Source organism: Coenobita brevimanus, chromosome 62 (genome assembly GCF_032717465.1).
Source record: "Coenobita brevimanus isolate Jiangsu-jjx chromosome 62, ASM3271746v2, whole genome shotgun sequence".
Classification (NCBI taxonomy): domain Eukaryota; kingdom Metazoa; phylum Arthropoda; class Malacostraca; order Decapoda; family Coenobitidae; genus Coenobita; species Coenobita brevimanus.
Genome location: NC_137015.1, coordinates 34,279,361 through 34,298,352, shown reverse-complemented (window position 1 = coordinate 34,298,352; position 18,992 = coordinate 34,279,361). Strand labels below are relative to the sequence as shown.

Here is an 18,992-nt window from a genome sequence, read left to right as displayed (position 1 = left end):
CTATTGTTGACTGGTTAGTAAGAGTGTTGAATGTGTGTTTTGTGAAAGGTATGGTGCCAATTGACTGGGCAAGTGCGTGCGTGGTCCTGTTGTATAAAGGTAAGGGTGATAAGTATGAATGTACTAGCTTTAGGGGTATAAGTCTGTTGAGTGTTGTAGGTAATGTGTATGGTAGAGTGTTAAGAGAGTTAGAGAGGGTACAGAGGGAGTGATTGGTGAGGAGCTGTGTGGGTTTAGGAGAGGGAGGGGATGCATGGATCAGGATTTCGCTGTGAGACAGGTGTGTGAAAAGTATTTAGCGAAAGGTAAGGATGTGTTTTAGGCATTCATGGATTTAGAGAAAGTGTATGATAGAATTGATAGGGAGGCTTTGTGGACTGTTTTAAGATTGTAAGGACTTGATGGTAGGTTGCTAAAAGGGGTGAAAAGTTTTTATGTTAATAGTAGAGCATGTGTAAGAGTGGAAAATACTGTGAGTGATTGGTTTCCTGTGAGAGTGGGGCTGTGGCAGGGATGTGTGATGTCACCTTGGTTGTTTAATATTTACAGTATTCTGGAAAGAGGTGAAGAGAGTAAGACAGGGTGGAAGCGAGGTTAGTAGGGGAATGAAAGATAAAAATGGTAGATTACTAGTGGAGAACGGAGAAAAAGTGAGCAGATGGAGAGAACACTTTAAGGAATTGTTGAACATAGAGGATGAAAGTAATGCGAATATAAGTGGCTGGGGAATGGCTGGGAGAAGGAGGGAGGTGAGAAGACAGGAAGAAATCAGTAGGATAGAAGTTGTGGAAGCAATGAAGAAAGTTAAATTGGGGAAAGCCCCAGGAGTTGATGGAGTGTGTGATGAAATGCTGAAGCATGGGGGAGAGATAGTAGTAGAATGGATGTGGAAAATGTGCAGATTGCCCTGGGAGGAAGGTAGAGTCCTGGAGGATTGGAAGTCAGGTATAATTATTCCCTTGTACAAAGGAAAAGGGGAAAAAGAAATGTGTGGTAATCATTGGGTCATTTTGTCTTCTTAGTATAATAGGAAAAGTGTATGGTAGGATACTTACTGACAGAGTTAGAGAAAGAACAGAGGAATTAGTTGTAGAAGAACAGGGAGGCTTTAGGAAGGGAAGAGGTTGTGTAGATCAGATATTCGTTCTTAGATCTTTAGTGGAAAAGTTTCTAGAGAAGGGAAAGAAGTTGTATGTGGTTTTCATGGATTTGGAGAAAGCATATGACAGGGTGGATAGACAAGGATTGTGGAAAGTATTAAGAATATATGAAGTAGATGGGAAATTGTTGAATGCTGTGAAGAGTATGTATGATGGTGCTAAGGCTGCAGTGCATGTGGATGGTGAACTAAGTGAATTTTTTTCTTTGTAGGTTGGGTTGAAACAGGGATGTGTCATGTCTCCATGGTTGTTCAATCTGTACATGGATGGGGTAATAAAAGAGATACAAGGTAGGGTAGCGGATGTTGGAGTGGCCCTGGTGAGAGAGGATAGTGTTTGGAAACTCCCTGTACTGTTGTTTGCAAATGATACTGTGTTGTTGAGTGAAGACGAAGGGGAGCTGCAAGGCTTGGTGGATGAGTTTGGGAGAGTGTGTAAGAAACGGAATCTAAAGGTGAATGTAGGGAAGAGTAAAGTGATGGTCTTTGAGAGAGGTGAAGTTAGTGAATGTACAGCGAGGTTGGATGGTGAGGAATTGGAAAATGTGAGTACGTTTAAGTACTTGGGTAGTGTGATGAGTAAGGATGGAGGTTTGGAGGGTGAAGTGCTTGAAAGGGTACAGCAGGGAAGAAAGGTTGCTGGTTCTTCGAAAGCAGTGATAAGAAACAGGGAAGTGAGCATGGAAGTGAAAAAGTTACTGCATGACAATATTGTGATATCAACTCTAACCTATGGAAGTGAAGCTTGGACGTTGTTGGAAGGACACAAGTCAAGAGTGAGATCAGTGGAAATGAGTTATTTAAGAGGAGCCTGTGGAGTCACATGGAGAGACAGGCTGACGAATGAGGATATAAAGGAGTGTTGTGGTGTGGATGTGATAGGAAGCGTTATGAGGAACACACTGAGGTGGTTTGGCCATGTGGAGAGGATGGAGGGTGAGAGACTGACGAAGAGAGTGTATGTGAGTGAGGTGGAGGGGGGAAGAGGGAGGTGGAGGCCGAGGATGAGATGGAAGGATGGGGTGTGGGGTGGAGAGGTATATGAGAGAGGGGGGTGTGAGTTGGGAGCAGGGCAGTGAAATGGCGGGGGATAGGGTGACTTGGAGGCGATTTGTTTGTGGCCACCCCAAACGGGATTGAGGTGTCTGGCAATAGATAGATAGATAGATAGGATGGTGTTGTAAGGGAGGTGAATGCAAGAGTGTTAGGTGGAGGTCTGAGTCTGGTGGATGTTGATGGTAGAGAGTGGAATATGAAGCAGCTGCTGTTTGCAGATGATACTGTGCTGGTGAGTGATTCAGAGAAGAAAGTGAGACAGTTGGTAAAGAAGTTTGGAAGGGTGTGTGAAAGGAGGAAATTGAAAGTAAATGAAAATAAGAGGGAAGTGATGAAGTGTACGAGATTGGTAGATGGTAGGAGGAGGAATATAGTTTTGAATGGTGAGTTGCTTGAGGAGGTAGAGTGTTTTAAATATCTAGGGTCACATGTTGCTGTGGATGGAAGAATAGATGCAGAAGTGAAGTTTAGAATGAAGTAGGAAAGGTGCTGGGAGGAATGAAAAAAGTGTTTAGATGTCGTTCGCTTAGAATGGATGTAAAGAGAAGGCTGTATGAGGGTGATGTGGTACCGACTGCATTATATTGGGCTGAAATGGAATATGGGTGTAGCAGAGAGGAAAAGTTTGAATGTAATGGAGATGAGGTGTCTGAGGAGTATGTGTGGAGTGACACGTATGGATTAAGTGAGAAATGATTTAGTGCAAAGGAGAGCTGGAGTTGTTCGGGAGATGGCTGATCGAGTTGAGCAGAGGGTATTGCGACGGTTTGGGCATATGGAGAGAATGGATAATGAGCGATTGGTGAAAAAGATAACTAGATCTGATGTGAGAGGTGTAAGGCTGAGAGGAAGTCCACGAATAGGATGGATGGACAGTGTGAAATGAGCTTTGGATGCGAGAGGGATGTCTGTTGAGCAAGGAAGAGTGACTGTGCATGATAGAAATGAATGGAGAGAAATTGTGAATGAGTAAATGATGACACAGCCCTGAGGGGGTATTCTCTTGCATTTTGTCTTTTCAGCTGATTAGGTCAGGTGCAGGTAAGGGAATGGGTCCATTTTGATGTGGCAGGGGTAAACCAGTTCTGCTGTCGGGTCCTGCTGCGGATATTACTGATTGCGCTGCACAGTTGACACTCGTGCGGTGAGGAGCTGTCTCTTCTCCCCTTGGGACTACGATGCAAATGAATGTGTTGGAGTGGATGTAATAAATTGGAAGTGTGTTGTCCTGTCTTGGCTACCTCCCTTTCCATGGGGGAAGCAGTCTAGGTATCCAGATGGATAGGTCCTTCAATTATGATATACAGTACTTAAATGATTATGGTTAGCATTTTCAGATTGTAGATATGATTGATAGATGATGGATAGAACACGCTACACAGCTACTGATAAACATTGCATACAGTAAGACTCCCACCCTCACTTATTCCATTCTAACCTCTTCCTTACAAGAGTTCTCTTCTTATAATCAATTGAAAATAATACCATGTTCCATGATAAGGAACCCTCATAATGGGGTTGGCCATGGAGCAGCTGATAGTTTTCTTTGTCTGGAAAGGTAGTTACTTCCTAACGGTTACATCATTACTTAGACCACAGATCTTATGGCCTAAATGACATGGTCAGACCTTAATAATGATAGTCTTCATCTGTTCACAGATTTGAAAGAAAAATATTGAACATCAAGATGTTGATATTTTAACTGTTAGTGTCATTTTGAACATTTACTGTGTGTACTTGTGGCTTAATTTTTTACCTAAGAGAGAATGATTGTTTGGCAGTTTACCCTGTAGCAAGACATCTCCATTGTGGCAATATCTCCAGGATCGGTGGTGGCCATTCACTCACTTCCTGTAAAGTATCTCTGCTAGTTTACATAAAGTTATTAGGCAGTGGCTAGAATTTTACTGAAGGAATATTATAGGCTGGGAACCACTGATGGCAACAAGAATATTGGAAGAGTTTTGATGTAGGTCAGTATTTTGTATGGCAGAGGCTGCTTGAGTTTCCAGCTCTAATTTACCTTGTTTCACTCTTTTCACATTGTTTCAAATTACACTTCTTTATTGCATATAAACATAACACAAGTTACAATTCTTTATTGCATACAAACATACCCTTATTAAATGACATTCAAATGCTTATTACTCACATTACAAGATATTCTTGTTCATGATATTTTTGTGTTGCCAAGAAGAGACTTCTGTAATGAAATGCCATAATCATGGATGGATTAGGGTGTGTGTGGGGTGGGTACACCCCCCACCCAATGTTGGGGAGATTAGTCATTGCACATGCTGAGAGAACAATGTTATTTTATTAAAATGCAGTATATGCAATAAACATCTTAGTGCATCTTCTTGAATTTGCACTTGCCAATTTTATTGTACTCCTGTGACTAAGGGAAGCAAAGTACAGTAGGCTCGCACAGTGCACGAGAGATTGGGCGGTCCACGACCTCGCGCACTGGGAATACGTGCACTGAGAATACATAATCTTATGGGAAAAATTACATGTGGGCAGTACCCCTTAATACCTAGACATTTTTTGGCCCTTAGAGACATAAAAAAGGTCAAATTTTTCAGACATTGTACTACAGATATAGCTGCAATAACAAAAATATGGACAGTCACCTTAACAACAGTAGACAACAGGCCTAATGGATTTAAACAACAAGAGTTCTGAGGCGCGGCAATGCACTTACAGTGCCCCCGCCACCACCCCGGCCGCACCACGCTTGTTTAACGGTTGCCAATGTTGTATTATTCCAGGCTTTGATGAAGAGATTTACGGCCTGTTGAATGTTACATTTCTTCCAGAATGCACCAACAGTCATTATGGTCGGGGTAGCTGGTATGCCAGGTGAAGCAGGTGAGTCAGGTGTGGCTGTGAAGGTGGAGATGGAGGCGGCTGGTGAGTCAGTGGAGGACGGTGGTGGGCAAGTCAGAGGAGGTGGTGAGGGGAGGATCATCCCTCTCCTCCTCGCTACTGCTCACATTTTCGGCAATTTCCTTCATCTCTTCTTGCTTGTTTGTTTCATTCCTCATCTTGTTATGGACGTATTGGCAGTATAACAACTTGGTATTCACAAAATAAACATCATTATTATAGAAACTGGGTATCTATTCTAACTTACTGTTATTGCCGAAAATGTTATTAGTGTATTGAAGCTGTTATTGGCGATATCTTATTGTAGACTCCTCTTGAACACCTTCCCCATGAGCCTCTAGGTCACTATTGGTGCGTTGTGTGTGTGTGGGGGTCGCGTACTGATGGAAAATGGCACTTTTAAGCCACTTCTTGCCTCTACCTCGTGTTTTGTTGGGTAAACTCGTGCATTCAAGGTTTTTCATTATGATTTTTGGTCACTCGCGCACGATGCGATTCGCGCACTGCGATGACGCGCACTGGGCAAGCCTACTGTACATTTAATTTGAATATTTAAATGGATTAATTGGCAGTTGTGTCAGCATCACTCCCCTTTACGAGGTGCTGGATCTGGCCCTGATAATACAGGGGAATGACTATTAGACTATATATATATATATATATATATATATATATATATATACAGTACATCCCCCTAGTACGCGCCTATATGGGCGGCAGAGGCGTATTAGGAATTCGCGTACTGTGAATACATAAACTTATGGGAAAAATTACATATGGATTGCACCCCCCTTCATGGGCAACCCCTGAGATTCCTTTCAGACCTGAGTATTGTGCTATACAGGGAAACTATCTAAGACATATTACCTAAAATAAAGTAAACCTACAAGATTATGGCTTTACTAGGTAAATCATTGGTGGTAGGTGGTGGCGACCATCATCCACTCACTTGATGTAGTGCTGCCTACTTCTTCCTTAGCCTTTATCATTCTTTTTCTGTGCCTGCCCTCCTCTCTTCCTATATCTCCCATCTTTCCTGTCACTTCTTATTGCTCTTCTTTCCTTTACAGGTGGCTTTACATTCAGTGACAAGCCAAATGGTTTCCTGTAAGCCAAGAAACCATTTACAGCGCTGGGTGGTAACCATATAACCAAGCCATACATGCTCCCTATGTGTCAACAAGTGGGTTGGTGGAGGGTTAGTGCCCCTCCTCGTAAAACCAATAACTCAAAGTCAAATGGCCACCCCTTACGGGATTATGGTGTCTGGCAATAGATGGCTAGATAGATAGACCTTTATATGTTATCACTTCTTGGGGGGACAATGTCGCATACTCGGGGTAACCTCGGATTTAGGCCACTCTTCGCTGCCCATCTCGCTTACAAGGAGTTCAATTTGCATACTAAAAAAAAAAAAAAAAAAAAAAAAAAAAAAAAGTCCTCGCGTACAAGGGGGATCGCATACTCAGAACTCGAGTATTGTGGGGATGTAATATATATATGTGTATATATATATATATATATATATATATATATATATATACTGTATATATATATATTTTCCCATTATATTTGTGGTACAGGTGCATAACTTAGTCGTGGGTCACTGTTAGCTTGAAATGGAGTGAAGTGTCGTAGCTCCAGCAGATAGCTATTATTGAAAATAGTTTTTATTTCCTGAAGTTTTTACTCCTAGATGCCTTTGTAAGGATTTTTTTTGTGTGTGTGGATTATAACTGTTCTTTTTGCATTTTACGAGAATAGTTGGCCAAAATCATGAGAGGAACTAGTCTATCTGCTGTAGGGATGAGAGCAGCTTCATTGGCTGATGTTTACTCAGAGTTTGAATATTGTTTATAATTAGTATTATGATAACAAGACATTAGAGGAGTTACAGTATTCAGCAATTATGGGTTAAACCATTATTGGATGAGTGAAGTGGAAAGTTAAAGGAGAGAAGGCACAACATAGGAGAAAAAGGAGAGAAGAGGAGATAAAGCTTGGTGGACGTGAGTGGGTACTTACTTTGCACAGGGAGGGAACATAAGTTGTGTTTTGAAATGTAAGTGTGGCCAGGTATTAACTAATTCCAAAATTAATGTTTAAAGTAATTTATTGCATGTACAGTATAGTAATATACAATGAGAATACAGTACCTATTTTTAGACATTTTTTTCCAAGATTATAGTATCTCTCAGGGCTTTTGTTTTTCTCAGCTTTCAGGGATTTGAGACTTGATTTGTTGTGAGTTTTTGCTTTTCATATATTTACAATACAGTACTTTCATTGATTTGAGTAATGATTGTTTTGGATGACCGAACATTGATAGCAAGATGGCTTTGTAGAAAACTTGTGCCTTTTATTTGAGAATCAGGTATAGTAGTAGTTATTATGGATAAATTTTATATCATTCTTCATGTTGCCATGTGCAAACCACCATGGGAATACAGGACAGTACTACCAGGTGATGGGTAGGGTCATTGATTTTTTCATGGGCTGACTGCTGATGACGTTAGCATATGACATGGCAGATAATTCTCCCACATATTTTGAGTGGCTCATCACGTAGGTTGCAGTTATTTTTTTTCTCTCCCTCCTCTAAGGTTATTGAGCTGCTGTATAATGTTTGGTAGTGGTATACAATACTGTATTTGTAGGGAATACATTTTTTTTCTTGTAATGCTAAATTCTTGATAATGTCAGGGCCAAGACCAAAACTTTATCATAGTTCTGCAGGTTATGTGGGTATAGTAGACTTAATTTTTAGTATTGAATTGAGCTGAACTCATTTAGATATCGGCTTAGTATGGATTATGACATCAGGTTAGTGAGTGCAGTACAACACTGTTCTTTAAATAGTCTGAATCATGTTTTAAGGATGGTGTGTGCATTGTACTCAACAATGTCATGATTGGAGCTGGTGTGTTCATTTAGATCTCCAGTGTGACACAAACTACTGCTGCTAGAACCCTCATGTGTTAAACAGTAATTCTACCGCTCTCTCTTCCTGTGGGATTCTCTTTTGCTTATATATTGCATGCATTTGGACACCAGTAGAAAACCACATTATCTTGGTTTTGTCATCTGTTACTGTTTTATTGCATGTGTATCTTCTTCTTGTAATGAAAGACTTTGAATAATGGGAATAATTACAGCTTCTGAGTGGCTGCTGGGATGCGGTTTTTGCAGTTAGTGAAATAAACCCAAACTTTAGTGCCTACTTCTCAAATTGTCAGACCATATGTAGAGTTGGTACTGGACCTGATGACCAAAACCAAATCTGTTCTGATGAGTTTACTCGACATAAACCATATTGGGAAGCTCATTCCAGGTTTTTCAGGTGAGTTTCATAGTCTGACTTCACTAAATAATTTTAACTCATGCCCCTTCCCGTCTAGAACTGGGACTAGATTGGGGTATGGAATAATTTTCAGTGGAATTAGTCAGCAGAACAAGACTGACTGTTATAACTGGAATTAGTGGAACCGGACTGAACCAGACATCCTGAAAATTGATATACTGAGCTAGACTGGTAAATGGCTGCCTTATCGTGGTATGGTCATGTCAGAAGCACACTGGTTGACAGAACACTTGTTACTATATATTTTACCATTTGAGAATAAATTTGGGAGATAATTGTATGCAGAAAGTACTGCTCTATTAGCTATAGGGGTTTTATGGAGACTTGTTTACAACTTTCAGAGAGATGATGACTTAATGGTTTATAGTTTGGTAATGCAGCTGCAGTATTATGGATGTTTTATTCACATTTCTCATTTCAAATGTCTTTCATTATCACTTTCATTAGGTTTTTTTTTTTTTTTTTTTTTTTTTTTTTTTTTTATGCTGGTACAAAGATCCTTTTATTTTGTCTTTTCATTGAATTGGTAGGCCAGTGAATCACAGTAATGGAATAACCTGAATGATGAAGCCAGATTACAAGACTGAACAGTATACCTGTGTGACTGTAGACCTCCATTATTGTTTCTTTTGTGTCATGATTCACAATGATGTGAATTACATCAATGAATTACCCACATATTAAAGATTGTAGCCATTTGTTGCATATAATTCATCTGTTGCTGTTTCTGATTAAGATTTTTCTGACCCTCCATGAAACCGCCTAAATACTGTATTGGGATTTTGTCATAAGAATGAAAAGTGTGTGACCACATAGTGCTGGATATGAGCTTTCATTTGTGTTTTGTTTAACTTCCAATGGATTTTGTTTTTGTGTTAGATAATAATGAACTTATCTATCCATCTGTTATTTTATGAGGAGGATAGGGGCCTGGGGCTAAGCTAACCAGTCCCAGCAATCTGGGAGAGGGTGACAAGCTGTGCCCATTCCTGAGCAGCAAAGTGCAAGCAATAAGCCACCCCCAGGATTAAAACCATTACAGGTCCTATGCCATTGGAGTGCCTTGACCCAGGAGAGTATTAGGTGTCATTTGGTTATATGGTTACTCAGCCTATGATGTGGTTTCCTGGGTTACAGGAAACGTTTTGGCTTGTCACTCTGTGTATAGTCACCTAAAGGCAGCAGTACATTGAATGAGTGGATGGTGGGCATCCCTACTTACCACATGTAAATTCATTTAAATTATGCTAATACTGCTCAGCATACCCAAATTATTTGATTTTGATGGGGCAGTTTTGATAATTCTGAAGACACCAAGGTCAAAATAACAATGAGGGTACTTTATAGTACTTGTGCTCCTTGGATTCACTCTCAACCGAACAAAAATGCTTTGCTAGTCACTGGCATAGAATAATACTGTATTGCTGTCCTGGTTATGACAATGGTGTTAGTATTTAGCACTCTCGGCTTCAATGACAGCTGAACACGAATGCCTAGCATTAGCTGAAATGAATTACTAGAGCTGTCCTGGCCATGAGATTTAATGTTATGAGGTCATTATGAAGGGGTCATTCTCTGCCAGCCTTCCTTTACCTTTGCTGCCTCGCACAGTACTGCCAGCTTTGCCTTTCAAGTTTATAACCATGATAAGACCAACTATGCATGCAGTTCTTTGCCTTGCTGGTGAAGATGGTAGAATCAGGGACAGTAAGTTGGTTTACTGGCCTACTACTCCAGTGTATCTATTTTACTTTTAGGACTTGTCCATATCCATATACAGGACAGTACCAAGCTTCTCTCAGCTTAAGAAGCCAGTAGAGGGAATTGAGAATAGAAGAAATACTAGACTAACTTTGGCCTTGACTGTACCCTCCCAGATTTTATGCAATAGTCCATAGCCATAAGCCCTACCTGTAATAGCCTAAAACTACTTTTTCTTATGTCAGCAACCATTTTTTATGTGTGGAATGTAATTCCTATTGATGTAGCATATATATATATATACAGTCCATATATATAAAATCATTCTTCAGATAATAATTTCTTAAACATATTATATGCAGTTCATATTGTCAGAGATTAATTTCGCAGTAGTTCTTGAACCATTGCCAGTGTGTTTATTAGATATACTGTACAGTAATTCTTTAGATAACTGGAATCACTTTTCAACTTATTTATAACTTGTGTTTTGAGAAATAACCATGGTAAAAAGATGATTCACCCACCTTTATATTTATTCATACAGTAGATTTTTTAGTAAGGATATCAAGTGGTAAATATTGCACTTCATATTGCTATTTTATGTGGGTCAGTTAATAAAATTTGCGGAACTGTACTTATTCGACCAATTTTTAAAATGTATATTTATGTGTGTGTGTGTGTGTGTGTGTGTGTGTGTGTGTACAGGATCTCCCTAAATGTGATGACCCTGAATGTGGAGTCTCCACGGGTTTACACGGCGCAGGGAGTTCCCATCTCAGTCACCGGCATTGCTCAGGTTAGTTGTCATCATCATTGTAATAATTTTTAGTTTAGGATTTAGAGTCTCAGAATGCTTGCTGTATATGATCCTTTTCAGTGTGTATATACATATTATTAACCCCTCCGTGGCCACCAGCATCGAATGATGTTTAGCCGATACTTGGCTGCAGGCATCGTTTGAGCGCGGCCTATAAAAAACAGCAAAAATTTTTGGGAAGTGAATGAACATTCTGAATGTCTTAAGACTGACCTACACGACACTCCCGCACACCTCATCAATCCGTTCAGAGCCTGCTGCTGTGATGAGTGGATTTTCAATTTTTTGCTCCTGGCCATGCCTAAACAAGCACAAGTACACCCATTATCTCGACCAAGACAGAAAATATCATTTTTGTCCTCTCTTGCAAAACACACACAACCACCTGTTTACAATTATGAATTAATAAAGGCACAAACAAAAAAGACATGATAATGAGAGAAAAATACATTTTTGTCTTGGTATCTTTACCTATTTCCTCAGGTTTGTTGTACTGGTTTGGATCATTCGATGCAGTGCAACTTGTAGAAAACTGTGAACATGTGGGACATTAGACTGACCTTCACTTCATGTTTTCACACCTCATTTGTCAGTTCACTACCTTCTACCGTGACAAGTGGATGTACGATTTTTTCACTCGTGGCCATGCCTAAACACACATAGTTACACCCATTATCTCGACCCAGACAGAAAATATCAGCTTTCTCCTCCCTTGCAAAACACACACAACCACCCTGTTTACTATTATAAATAAACACAGGCATAAAAAAAAAAAAGGCTTGAAAATAAAAGTTAATTTATGTTTGGTATCTTTACCTATTTGCTCAGGTTTGTTGCACTGTTTTGAATCATTTTACATATTCTTTGCCTTTTACAAGCATAACAGGAGGGTTTTTTGTGTTCACGTGATGCTTTCGTGGGTGGACAGAGCTTCTTTCCCTTCCTGCTAATCATCTTGTGTGAGGTGCGAATGACAGGTCGTCTTGCAATTCTGTGCATGTAAAAGATGGAAGAAGAGCATAAGACAGTATGGATCAGTTGGGTCAAGGATTGTGTGGGTAAAGTTGAAAGTTGGAATACAAATGTGGGCAATTGTGTGTGTATGCACCAACACAAGATCATGCTAGCAGAGTGAGAGAAGAGTTCTGGACGAATGTGGAAGTGTGCGTTGAAAAGTTTGGAAGGAATGAGAGAGTGTTTTCGATCGGTGATATGAATGGTAAAGTAGGGAATGTGAAGGTAGATGGAATAGTTGGTGAGTGGGGTGTGCCTGCTGAGATAGATGAGAATGGCAGTGCGTTAGTGGACATTTGTGCTGGGAGGGGGTTGGTGATAGCCAATACCCTCTTCAGGCATAAAATGATCCACAGGTATACATGGCGAGTGATGAGAAGGGTGGGTGATGAACTGAATGAAAGGAAGGCAATGATTGATTATGTGTGTGTGGATGAAAGGATGCGAAGATGTGTAATGGATGCAAGAGCTTATAGAGGTTGGGGGAGTGCACTTTCTGACCACTACTTGGTGATGGCCAGAATTAGGATCCAAGTAAGATGGAGGAATAGAAGAAGGGAAAGACGAGAGGGAGGAGTAGTTGCAAGGAGAGTGGAAAGGTTACAAGAGGATGAGAAAAAGGCAGAGTATAAGAGAGAAGTGGAGGAACGATTGGGCAAATATGAATTGGAGCAGATGGGGGATGTGGAAGGTGTGTGCAGGATATTTACAGAAGAAATATGTGCAGCATGTGATGTGGTGTGTGGGAGGAAGAGAAGACGGAGGGGTGTGCAAGGAACAGTGTGGTGGACTGAAGAGGTGAGACAGGCTGTGGCACAAAAGAAGAAAGCATACAATGAATGGATGAGAAATAGGGGCGTGGAAGAAGTTGAGAGGCGGAAGAGAGAGTTATATGCAGAAAGAGAGAGGTGAAAAGATTAGTAAGAGAAAGTAAGAAGAGAGTGGATGAGGAATTTGGAAGGAATTTGAGTGTGAAGTGGATGGACTGTAAGAAAATGTCCTGGAAAGAGGTGAAGAGAGTAAGACAGGGTGGAAGTGAGGTTAGCAGGGGAGTGAAAGATAAAAATGGTAGATTACTAGTGGAGAAGGGAGAAAAAGTGAGCAGATGGAGAGAACACTTTAAGGAATTGTTGAACATACAGGATGGAAGTAATGCAAGTATAAGTGGCTGGGGAATGGCTGGGAGAAGGAGGGAGGTGAGAAGACAGGAAGAAATCAGTAGGATAGTAGTTGTGGAAGCAATGAAGAAAGTTAAATTGGGGAAAGCCCCAGGAATTGATGGAGTGTGTGATGAAATGCTGAAGCATGGGGGAGAGATAGTAGTAGAATGGATGTGGAAGATGTGCAGATTGCCCTGGGAGGAAGTTAGAGTCCTGGAGGATTGGAAGTCAGGTATAATTATTCCCTTGTACAAAGGAAAAGGGGAAAAAGAAGTGTGTGTTAATCATAGGGGCATTTGTCTTCTTAGTATACTGTAATAGGAAAAGTGTATGGTAGGATACTTATTGACAGAGTTAGAGAAAGAACAGAGGAATTAGTTGAAGAAGAACAGGGAGGCTTTTAGGAAGGGAAGAGGTTGTGTAGATCAGATATTCATTCTTAGATCTTTAGTGGAAAAGTTTCTAGAGAAGGGAAAGAAGTTGTATGTGGCTTTCATGGATTTGGAGAAAGCATGTGACAGGGTGGATAAACAAGGATTGTGGAAAGTATTAAGAACATATGGAGTAGATGGGAAGTTGTTGAATGCTGTGAAGAGTATGTATGATGGTGCTAAGGCTGCAGTGCTTGTGGATGGTGAACTGAGTGAATTTTCCTCTTTGAAGGTTGGGTTGAAACAGGGATGTGTCATGTCTACATGGTTGTTGAATCTGTACATGGATGGGGTAATAAAAGAGGTACAAGGTAGGGTAGTGGATGTTGGAGTGGCCCTGGTGAGAGAGGATAGTGTTTGGAAACTTCCTGTACTGTTGTTTGCAGATGATATTGTGTTGTTGAGTGAAGACGAAGGGGAGCTGCAAGGCTTGGTGGATGAGTTTGGGAGTGTGTGTAAGAAACGGAATCTAAAGGTGAATGTAGGGAAGAGTAAAGTGATGGTCTTTGAGAGAGGTGAAGTCAGTGAATGTACAGCGAGGTTGGATGGTGAGGAATTGGAAAATGTGAGTATGTTTAACCCCTTAACCGCGGGGCGTCACTTTCGTGACGCTTGGGAGCAAGGGATCATACCGCGGGGCGTCGCTTTTGTGATTCTGTGTTATTTTGAATTCATCCGGGCTTCCAAGTGGGGGCTTGTATCATCTATCAGTACTGCCAATGTCCAACACTAGTCAGCACTCCTAATCTCATCTGTACTCCCATCCATTGTTGACAATTTAGCCATTTCTCCCCGTTCTTGACTCCCCTCCCTACCCCCCCTCCATTACCCTATCCTCTCGCCTGCCCGGCCGTGCTACGCTAAGTAAATCTTCCCTGGAATTTTTCACTGATTTCATCCATTGAAATAAGCTGTATGTCCTATTCTTATACCAAATAATATATACAAGAAAGAAATAAGGTAAGTGAGAGTGCCAAACACCTGGAATTGGCTAATTATCACCTGACAACACCTCACGTGCACTCGTTCGCTAATTTTCGCTGTTTTTTTTCCCCTTGAAATATGCCCTATAATCTATTTTCGTAATAAATATACATGTAAGGAGGGAAGGGAGAAGCCTAAGTGATATTTACATTCACCTGGAACTACCTAATTTATAATGTATTGTCTAGATTTCCTGCCAATCATATCAGTGCTAAACAAAGATGTTTCAAGATCTAACATTGGTAGCTCTGAAAATATATCTCCTAAGTAGGCCTCTAATCTATTTTCGAAATAAATATACATGTAAGGAGGGAAGGGAGAAGCCTAAGTGATATTTACATTCACCTGGAACTACCAAATTTATAATGTATTGTCTAGATTTCCTGCCAATCATATCAGTGCTAGACTTAGCTGTTTCAAGAAGTAATATTGGTAACCCTGAATAACCCCTTAGCAGTCCTCCACGCTAGCCCTCCGTTATCAGGTTACTCTCAACTTCCGAAGTGAGAGTACGTATGTTTCTTCTTGCTGACTTCAAGGCCTTTTTTCACCCCCATGCAAATGGCCCTGTGACCTTTACCCCCTACTAAACCTCGTGTGGAAAGAGGTAAAGGGCTGACAATTGATAAAAGAGTGACTACGATCTTTCTATTGAGTAAAACAGTGCAAGTGGAATTGTAAATACATGTAATGTGTAAATAATGTGTAAACAGCAAGTGAAAGTAATGAATGTAAATATACGTGAACAATGGAAAATAGTTTTATAAGTTATTTCAAGTGACAGTGCACAACACAGTGTAAATAAAATAGAAATGTAAATAACGTAAATAAAATAGAGAACGTAAATAGAAATGTAAATGAGTAGTATTATAAGAATACGAGTATATACCCTAGGAGTAATGAAAGTGAAAATTTCACTCTAGCATGTCTGAATGCTATGAGTTATGAGAGTGAAGATGAAAGTGACATTCACTCTCAATGCCAGTATACAGGACGAGAAAGTGAATGCTACGTATTTTACTGAAAGAAATTGAATCCCTACAGTGACAGTAAACTAATACTACTGAAGGAAACTTATGAATAAAGACTGTAGATATATATAAGTGTTATATAGTAATTGAAATATAAAGTGTGAGGGGTTTTATGAATAATAAATGACAGACTACTAAGAGCGAACTAGTGCCAATGCGACGATCAGACGCGCTCGTAATTTCCATTGCTTTCACATTGTTTTTTTTTGTTAGTATGGATCCCAAACTACTTGAAAATTGTAGAATAGTGTTTATAGTGTTTGTATCTGGCTGTGGTAATCATATTACGGGTTGTCGGGAAGTGTAAAGTGGAGACTTCGTTACCCTACTTCAGAGGTCTCCACAAGTCCTACGGTAACCGACAAAGGCTCAACAATCATTCCAGGAGAAAGCTGAAGGTATGTGCCATAAGCATATTTAATTTTATTATTCTAGGACTAATAACTGATTTTTGGCAAATATTTTTTGAGAGTCTGTCGGAGCCCAAATAACCCCGCGGCACACGCAAGTCATTGGTAAACAAGCCCGCGGTGTAGGGGTTAAGTACTTGGGTAGTGTGATGAGTAAGGATGGAGGTTTGGAGGGTGAAGTGCTTGAAAGGGTACAGCAGGGAAGAAAGGTTGCTGGTTAATTGAAAGCAGTGATAAGAAATGGAAGTGAGCATGGAAGTGAAAAAGTTACTACATGACAGTGTTATGATACCAACTCTAACGTATGGAAGTGAAGCTTGGATGTTGTTGGAAGGACACAAGTCAAGAGTGAGAGCAGTGGAAATGAGTTATTTAAGAGGAGCCTGTGGAGTCACATGGAGAGACAGGCTGACGAATGAGGATATAAAGGAGCGTTGTGGTGTGGATGTGGATGTGATAGGAAGCGTTATGCGGAACACACTGAGGTGGTTTTGCCATGTGGAGAGGATGGAGGGTGAAAGACTGACAAAGAGAGTGTATGTGAGTGAGGTGGAGGGGGGAAGAGGGAGGTGGAGACCGAGGATGAGATGGAGGGATGGGGTGGAGAGGTATATGAGAGAGGGAGGTGTGAGTTGGGAGCAGGGCAGTGAAATGGCAGGAGACAGGGCGACATGGAGGCGATTTGTTTGTGGCCACCCCAAGCGGGATTGAGGCGTCTGGCAATAGATAGATAGATAGAAAATGTTGGGAAACATCCAGCTATACCCTTTTTCCTTTCCCAGGCAGAAAATATCATACTTTCTCACACACGACCAGGGCCAGATTTTGACACCACATGCACTTTACATTTCACACAACATATCCCACTACGTTACAGAGGTTGGCGCCAGCAAGGGCATGCGGCCAGAAAACTTTACCCCCGTTACCTAGTGTTGGACTTCTGGGGGGAGGCGTGACAGGGGTTTCGCCAGCATAGATCATGAGTTCAGGACGAGATGGGGCTCGGGCCTGTGCTAGAGGGTACAGGGCATTGCGGTTCCCAGGCTGCCGCTTCCGCCCAATAGAGAGGGACCTGAACTTGGGAGTAGCGCCCCTGGAGGCTGCCCTATCAGTGGGTGTATAATGGCAGGACAGTTGCAGTGCCAAGGCGTGCTTGGAGGGTGTCCCTGCAGCTGTCCTGGCAGGGCGCCCCGAGGCCACTACCACAGCCACTGGTAAGCTGGTGGACTAGGGGTACCAAATCCATTGCCTGGACCTGGGACTGTGCGGTGATTGGGGCCTGTGGTATGTCTATCCCGCTTTATTAATACTGACTATGACAAAATACAAAAATAAGTTTCAAAGCAAGCCTGAGGACAGTAAATCACCCAGGGACTGAGGGTGGGTTCATGGAATGTGGGAAGTTTGAGGGGAAGAGCGGGGGAAGTCGTTGAGGCATTCAGTAGGAGGTGGGTTGATGTGGCATGTTTGCAGGAAGTCTGGTACAGGGGTGGATCAGCCAGAAAGATTTTTGGGAAGGACTGTTACCATAAGTTGTTTTGGCAGGGGGGGACAGACGGATATGGGAGTGTTGGTGTGATGATTGCGGAGAAATGGGTGGAATATGTTATGAATGTTATAAGAGTAAGCAATAGGATATTGGAAGTGAAAATTCTGTTTGGTAGAAAGATAATTGCAATCATATTGGCATATGCCCCACAGGTAGGATTAGATGAAGTAGAGAAAGATAGATTTTGGGATGATTTGATACGTGTAGTAGCTGGTATGCGGAATGATGAGATAGTGGTTTTGGGAGGGTACTTAAATGGTCATGTAGGTGAAGCAGCACAAGGTTATGAAGGAGTACATGGGGGATATGTGTGTGGTACAAGGAATGAGGAAGGGGAATGGATACTCAAGTTCGGGGAGGCAACGGACATGATTGTATGCAACACATATTTTAGGAAAAGAGAGAGTTGGTTAATTATGTATGAGTCTGGGGGAAATAACAGTCAGATAGATTATTTTCTGGTTAGGAGGGCCGATCGGAGGTTAGTGAGGGATGTTAAAGTTATAGGAAGTGAGGAGTGTGTGCAGCAGCACAAACTATTGATTTGTGATATGGTGCTTAAAGAATGAGTGATGAAAACGAGGACTTATGTACATAGGAGGAAAATATGGAAGTTGGAAAACCTAGTAGTAAGGGATGCCTTCTATAGCGAGATGAGGAGAGTGGTGGATGGACAGGGAGCCGTAGACAGAGGCATTAATGAACAGTACAGAGCCCTCAAGAACAACCTCTTGAGAGTTATAGTACTGATGTAATATGTGGTTGGACAAGAGGACCACCAAGACATAAAGCAACTTGGTGGTGGGATGAGGGTGTAGAAGCTGCAGTTAAGGAGAAAAGAAGGCTTTTCTAGGAATGGAAGAAGGGTGGTAGCAAAGAGGAATACTTGGCTGCCAGGCGTAGGGCTAGAAGGGAGGTATACAGAGCGAAGATTGAGTCAGAGAGACTTGATAACCTAAATCATGGGGAAAGGAAAAATATGATATTTAATGTGGCAGATCAGATGTAGAGGGATAATTGGGATATTATAGGTGAGCAGTGTGTGAAGAATGATGAAGGAAGGGTAGCGGTGAACAGTGAGGATATTAAAGATGCATGGAGAAAGCATTACAGCCAGTTGCAGAATGAGGAGTTTGACTTGGACAGGGAAGGTTTGGAGCCAGCAGATCCAGTGTTTGGCTCTTGGCCTTTGATTGATGCTGCTACTGTGAGAGGCAATAGGCAGGATGAAGGTGGGGAAGGCAGCAGGTGTGTCTGGGTTGACTGCCGAAATGTCGAAGGCGACGGGAGATATAGGGGTGAGGTTAGTCACTGACCTGATAAACATGATTATTTATGAGTGTGTTGTCCCAGATGATTGGCTGAAGAGTGTAATTGGAAATGTGTATAAAGGGAAGGGTGTTGCCCTGGAAAGAGGAAATTATAGAGGT

General features: G+C 41.3%; 1 protein-coding gene across 6 annotated transcripts in view; it reads left to right on the top strand.

Moving 5' to 3' along the window:
• The window catches only part of Flo1 (flotillin-1), a 283,677-nt gene that overhangs the window by 74,762 nt on the left and 189,923 nt on the right, over positions 1–18,992 (top strand). For all 6 annotated transcript variants that reach the window (XM_080275747.1, XM_080275745.1, XM_080275749.1 and 3 more), the window contains one exon: positions 10,872–10,962. In XM_080275747.1, the coding sequence (XP_080131873.1) occupies positions 10,872–10,962 (91 nt within the window). The remainder of the gene's footprint in view (positions 1–10,871; positions 10,963–18,992) is intronic.